The sequence below is a fragment of the Myotis brandtii genome, unplaced genomic scaffold (genome assembly GCF_000412655.1).
Source record: "Myotis brandtii unplaced genomic scaffold, ASM41265v1 scaffold182, whole genome shotgun sequence".
In the NCBI taxonomy this organism is placed as follows: domain Eukaryota; kingdom Metazoa; phylum Chordata; class Mammalia; order Chiroptera; family Vespertilionidae; genus Myotis; species Myotis brandtii.
The window spans coordinates 3348697-3355930 of NW_005356751.1; the positions used below are offsets into that span (position 1 = coordinate 3348697).

At 39.9% G+C, this 7234-nt stretch overlaps 1 protein-coding gene across 2 annotated transcripts in view; it reads right to left on the reverse strand.

Moving 5' to 3' along the window:
* Positions 1 to 4940, reverse strand: part of DTWD1 (DTW domain containing 1) — a 19057-nt gene extending 14117 nt beyond the window's left edge. Inside the window, exons 1-2 of one of the 2 annotated variants that reach the window (XM_005863955.2) lie at positions 4651 to 4940; positions 1409 to 1728 (exon numbers count right to left, since the gene is read on the reverse strand). In XM_005863955.2, the coding sequence (XP_005864017.1) occupies positions 1409 to 1672 (264 nt within the window). In that variant the 5' untranslated portion in view covers positions 1673 to 1728; positions 4651 to 4940. Of the gene's footprint in view, positions 1 to 1408; positions 1729 to 4329; positions 4628 to 4650 lie in introns of those variants that run through there. The other variant, XM_005863956.2, reaches the window with a different exon arrangement.
* Between the last annotated feature and the right edge of the window lie 2294 nt (positions 4941 to 7234).

Genomic DNA, 7234 nt, shown 5'->3' on the forward strand with positions numbered 1-7234 from the left:
GGTAATATGCAAACTGACCCTAACAGCAGAAAGACTGGGAATGACTGGTCACTATGACACACACTGACCACCAGGGGACAGACGCTCAATGCAGGAGCTGCCCTCTGGTGGTCAGTGCGCTCTCACAGTGGGGAGCTCTGCTCAGCCACAAGCCAGGCTGACGGCTGCCAGTACAGCAGTGGTGGTGGGAGCCTCTCCTGCCTCCTCAGCAGCGCTAAGGATGTCTGACTGCAGCTTAGGTCTGCTCCCCGCTGGCAAGTGGACATCCCCTGAGGGCTGCCTGGCTGCCAGAGGGATGTCTGATTGCCATCCTGGCCCAATCCCCTGGGGAGCAGGCCTAAGCCAGCAAGTGGTCACCCCCGAGGGGTCCCAGACTGCGAAAGGGCACAGGCCGGGCTGAGGGACCCCCATACCCCCGAGTGCACAAATTTTTGTGCACTGGGCCTCTAGTATATATATAAAAGCCTAAGCAACTGTTTGACTGGCCGTCCGACTGGTAGCTATGACGTACAATGACCACCAGGGGGCAGACGCTTGGCAACTGCAGTTCTTGGGTGATGCACCTGGAACCAGAGAAGAGGGAGCCAGATTCCAGGGTGTGTCACCCGAGAACCACCCTCTTGCAATCCGGGACCCCTTGGGAATGTCAGAGAACTGGTTTTGGCCCAATCCCCGCAGGCCAGGCTGAGGGACACCCACCAGTGCACCGGGCCTCTAGTGTAATAATAAATTCTTTGATTACATAGACATGATGCTCTACAGATTTTTAGACTTTATATAATAGTAGTCTTGATAAGCAACAAAAAATATAAGCTAAGTAATCAATTCACATATATTTTTAAAATCTGGCTTTAAATTACTACAAATTATAACAGAGCCCAATGAGTAGGTCTTAGTCTTTTCAATTTTAGTTTCATTTCGTTTTAGTCACTGACAGGTGCTCCATATTCATGTATAGGATGGAGCTAAGCCCATTCTACAAAAGCCTAAACAAAAATGAAGTCTACCTAGTCCTTTGGTATATGTTTTCTCAGAGCAGTCCAAGGACCTGAGGTAGTTTCTGAAGCTCCTTCAGGCAGTCTATAAACTTGTCTCTTGTAGTATTCATGTTTATACCACATTTTTTCCAAGGTTGTAAATGAATTATAATCATTAATTTAAAAAATAATTGATTTCATTAAAAAAAACACCATCTCAGACCCTAGTGTTTTGGCAATCTGGATCTGTTTTTCCAGAGACAAGAAAAACAAACAGGTTTCCAGTCTGTAGGATTACATTTCTATTAATATAATTCATTTTCCTAATGATGCTATTTATCAAGTGTATCAATTATATTAGAACAGGAAAATATGAGATGTCTTTTTAAAATCTATATTCCTACTTTCAAACAATTAAATTTCTTACCAACCTTCACAAGTGGCATCTGCTCCATAGGTACATTTTCAACTGGGACATAACATGTATAGCAGTAGAACATTCTTGAACCACCACATTTAAGACATTTTGATCTTCCACTTTGCTGAGCTTTTTGAAGAACTTCTTGAGATGCTAAGCATAAGTTTTGAAGAGGATCTTCTGCAGCTGTGGAAGTAGTTTGTGGTTGTTGTATTTCCACAAATCGTGAATTATTTTCTTCCCTCTCTTTGAGAAATTTAGGTGGGCTGAGAGACATTTTTCATTCAAACCGAAGTTTAACATCTATTTCTACAACACATTATCATAGGTGCACTGGAAAAAAAAATAGTGGGGGGCGGGGGGCAAAATAAAAACAAAACATTTTACTCACTGTCTCCACAAATAAAATTACTCAATTTAATTCACAACTGTGTGCTGTTTTTAGAACAAAAGTTATCAAGTTTTTAAATCACTAAATTAGCATACTTTTGAATTAAATTTATTGGAAATACAAAATTAAAATGCAATAAACTCAAAACCATAAATTATCCTTTGGAGCGACCCTCCCATAAAAACAGAAAGGTGCTCTCTTAGAAAACTTATTTCAAATATAAAGTTTAGGTACCAACAATCCATTTTTCAGTGGCTATCTTTGTTTCCAAAACAGTACTTTTGTTTTATATTAGGAATGCAATGGCTTAATGTATCAGCCAGGAATGTATTCAACCCGATAGGCTCTTTGAATTGATATTACATCACATCTTATCTCAACCAGAACTAATGAAAATACAAGGTTCCAATATAATCAGCAAAATTTAGTTGGTTATGTTCTAAAAGATACGTTCCTCTCCAACTTAAAACACACATAAAAAATAAAACTAAAGTCCTGGCCGGTGTGGCTAGTGTCCCACTGAAGGGTCCTGTGTTTAATTACTAGTCAAGGGCAAGTGCCTGTGTTTCAGGTTATAGTCTCAGCTCTGATGTGTGGGAGGCAACCAATTAATGCAGTGGTTCTCAACCTTCTGGCCCTTTAAATACAGTTCCTCATGCTGTGACCCAACCATAAACTTATTTTCGTTGCTACTTCATAACTGTAATGTTGCTACTGTTATGAATCGTAATGTAAATATCTGATATGCAGGATGGTCTTAGGCGACCCCTGTGAAAGGGTCGTTCGACCGCCAAAGAGGTCGCGACCCACAGGTTGAGAGCCGCTGAATTAATGCATCTCACTCACAATTGAAGTTTCTCTCTCTCCCCTACCCCTACTCCCTCTAAAAATCAATGGAAAAAATACCCTCAGGTAAGGATTAACAATAACAACAACAAAATATATAAATATATACATATATATCAAACATCTATTAAAATATGAGCTGCATCTACTTTCAATTATTTGTAAAACATCCCAAAAGATAAAATATATACCCTGAAAAAGAAAGTACAATCTTATAAATTTAAAGTTTTGTAGAGTAACATTAATATGCACTCATTCTAAGAATTCCTACTGCTTTTTTTTTACACCATTCAGATTATTAGTTCTAGAAATAAAATAGGAAAATGACTTTTCCACTTAAATATTTCCTTCAAAGAAGGATGATGGCTGCCAAAACTGTATTCAAATACTCTGTAAGCACAATATCTTTTGGGTAGAAAGAGACTGGGGCCTTTTGATTTTATATGCATTCCAAAACTATAAAATGATTCTCCTATTATAAAGTCTTAAGGCATTGTGGGTTTAACTATGAGGCTCCAGGCACTCTGACAGGCAAAATACTGATTGCAACAGGAAATGGTCTCCCAAATAGAATATGAATAAAAAGTCCAGTGGAACATAATATACAAGATAATTTACCAACAAGAAGTTTAGTGATACTAATTTAATTACTCATCAGGAGTTTATCTACCTATAATTAAAAAAGCATTAACATGCTAATTCAGGGGTGGGCAAACTTTTTGACTCGAGGGCCACAATGGGTTCTTAAACTGGACCGGAGGGCCGGAACAAAAGCATGGATGGAGTGTTTGTGTGAACTAATATAAATTCAAAGTAAACATCATTACGTAAAAGGGTACGGTCTTTTTTTTTTTTAGTTTTATTCATTTCAAACGGGCCGTAGTTTGCACACGGCTGTGCTAATTAGACTGGACAGCTGAACAACCTTCCAGACGAAGCCAGGGCTGCAAGGGCTAAGCCCCTTGCACGAATTTTGTGCATTGAGCCTCTAGTATATATATAAAAGCCTAAGTGACCATTACAACCGGAACGACCAGTCAACCAGTCGCTATGACGCGCACTGACCACCAGGGGGCAGACACTCAACACAGGATCTACCCCCTGATGGTCAGTGTGCTTCCACAGCCAACCTCCTATGGTCCCTCACCCCAGCCAGCCGGCCAACCTCCCACAGCCCCACCCACCCCTGGATGGACCCCGGATAGGCCTCAATAAACATTTTTGATGTGTACAGATCAGGTATAGATTTACATTTTCAATTTTTCAGAAAAAGTGCTATTTCAGAATAATAGTCCAATCACTTTTTCTTGTCTCACAAATGGAAAACATCATCTACTTCTGACCCCCACACCAAATCACCTACTCCAAAATGGCTTCTATCTTTGTGAATATGCCCTCAATGACTAGAACAGTGCAGGATATTAAGCTGCCACCTTTTCTTGAGCCTCAGATCTTTTTAAGATCACTTGAGAGTCTCACACCTTACTTGCAGCAAATGAATTTTACAGACACGATGTTTTTCTCACAATTTCATGAGATTTGTAGATCAGCAGAATTCATCTACAGATACATATAAAGAAATCCTAAGATCAAAAAAACTCATTCTAAGTACAGGAGGCAGCCTTAAAAGTCTAAATTTGGGAAAGAAAAAAAAAGTCTAAATTTGGGTTTGTTCTGGTGTTGCCTGCAGTCCTTACAGAGAAACATTTTTAGGCTGTACCAATCTTGAGTTACTTCAATCACAGGACTCCTCCTAAAACAAACAAACAAAATGGATTGGACTAATTCATTTCCCTGGGTATTCAATGGAAAACTACTGGTGCATTTTTTCTAGGGCTCTCAACATGCACTCCTCCTGAGATGCCTCAGAAACATCCCCTATACTTGGGCTTCCATCCATAGTAACTAAATAGATATTAGTGGAACCTTATATAAATATTGTTCCCCTACAGAAATCAGATATAAATACCTGTGAGACAGTGAAAGGGGCATATTTATGACTCCCTCCCCTGACTCACCTACACACTCTCACTTATGGCTGATGTGGCCACAAAGAAGAGGTCAGCAGTAGTAGGTCATGGGCAGCTACCTCCAAAGGTCTCTGAAACCATATGACCAGCCAAGAGCCTGCCTCAAATGTGTACAAATTATGTGTTGCAAATGTGATGATTCAAAACCTTCAAAACATACTTGTTAACACCAAATATATGCATGGGAGTTATTTGGAAAACATAAAGAGACTTTATATATGTTTGCTGATACAGTTCCTAGGGCAAGGGAAACAAAAGATAAAATAAACAAGTGGGACTACATCAAAATAAAAGGCTTTTGCACAGCAAAGAACCCATCAATAAAAGGAAAAGGGAGCCCACCATATGGGAGAACATATTTGGCAACAATACATCTGATAAAGGGTAATATCCAAAATATATAAGAAACTCATAGTTTAACAAAAGGAAGACAAATAATCCAAGTAAAAAAAATGGGCAAAGGACCTAAATAGACACTTTTCAAAAGAGGACATACAGAAGGCTAAGAGATATGAAAAAATGCTCAAAGTTACTAATCATCAGAGAGATGCAAATTAAATAACAATGAGGTATCATCTCACATCTGTCAGAATGGCTACCATCAACAAATCAACAAATGACAAGTGCTGGTGAGGATGTGGAGAAAAGGAACCCTCATGCACTGCTGGTGAAAATGCAGACTGGTGCAGCCACTGTGGAGAACAGTATGGAGTTTCCTCAAAAACTTAAATATGGAACTGCCATTTGACCCAATGATTCCACTTCTAGGAATATATTCTAAGAAACCTGAATGACCAATCAGAAAGAATGTATGCACCCCTATGTTCATAACAGTGCAATTTACAATAGCTAAGATCTGGAAACAGCCCAAATGCCCATTAGTAGATGAGTGGATAAAAAAAAGCTGTGATACATTTACACCATGGAATACTATGCAGCAGTAAAAAAGGACCTTGTACCCTTTTGAGACAGCATGGAGGGACCTGGAGAGTATTATGCGAAGTGAAATAAGCCAGTCAGAAAAAGATAAGTATCACATGATCTCACTTATATGTGGAATCTAAATACAATAAACTGATGAACAAAATAGATCCAGATAAATAGATGCATGGTACAGACTGTTGAATCTCAGAGGGAAGGCAGGGGTGGGTGGGTCGGTGGGAAGAGATTAACCAAAGAACTTTTATGCATAGATGCATCACCCATGGTCACAGACAATAGTGTGGTGAAGGCCTGGGGTGGGGGACAGGGGCAGGCTAGAAGGGATCAATGGGGAAAATTTCAACAATCAAGATTTAAAAAAACAACAACAAGTGGGTGGGAAAAAAAGACTATTCCTAAGGAACTAGCTGGTACATCCATCATTCTGCAACTTAGATTGAAAACAAATCCTCCTTCTACCCTATCCCCTCAAAAAACTAATTACTCACCAAGTCGCATCAATTCTATCTCGCACGTAATCCTCTACTTTTAGTCTCAAAGTCAGGATTCTAGATAGTCTATGGTAATCTCTTACATCTCTACCTCTATGCACTTATTGATTCCACATATTTAACATGGAAAAATGTACCTTAACTTCGAGTACTTTTGAATGAAGTTATGTGTCCTAGCAGATAGTCACCCCTCAAGAGCAGAGCTCTTTACTCGTCTCACCTATCCCTGTGTCTAATGCAGCAGGAGTCAGTCAACAAATACTTAACCAAACCAAAACCATTCTAAAAAAAAAAGAAAGAAAGAAAGAAAAAGCATACTGTATGCATCTTGCTACTGAAGTTCCTGACAAACTAATTTTACGGGCCAAATGCAGCCTGGCAGACCTCTTTTTGCAAAACAGTACTCATGGAAAGGCTCATAACTACAACCAAGTTGACTCACCTCCTAATGAAACATTACAGAAGACTGTCCTGTGTTATAGTTTTTTATTAAACCCCCTTCAAATATTTCTTTGCGGGAGCATTTTTAAGAACCTGGTCACATAACATATACAGATCTCACATCCACTCTTTAAATTCCAAGGTATCACCTTTTTCACGCAGGACCCAGGGCCCCTCCCAGACCACCCCGGGCGGGAGGCAGCCGGTACTTCCGTACACGGTGCACGGGCTTTAGATGGAAGCAGCCCTCAAACGTTGTGGTTTTAGTGGCGGCTTTATCCGCCAACTCCACGGACTTGCCATCTCAAAGTGATAATATATTTCCTCACTTGTCCTATAGTCCCTCCAAATAACTTAGACATAGGTAACAGGCTCCTCTGCTTGTTATGTAAGCATTATCTTAATATTTTAAATACTACAATGCATGGCACACTATGTCTGTGCTGAGTTTCTCCTGCCGCAAACCACTCCAAACACTAAAAATACAAAGAATAAAGTAGGGTCCCTAGAGACTAACTTTGCCAGGACAGACTTTCTTTGAGGCGGAAAGCACCGAAAATAATTGTTGGAGGGGGTGGGGGGAGGGATTTTTTTTCCTTTTTTTTTTTTTTTTTTTGAGAAAAATCTGGAAGTCTTTTTCCCAAAGGGCCCACAACCAAAAAAATGCAAGCGCCGCGCAGGGACCCCGGAACGACCTC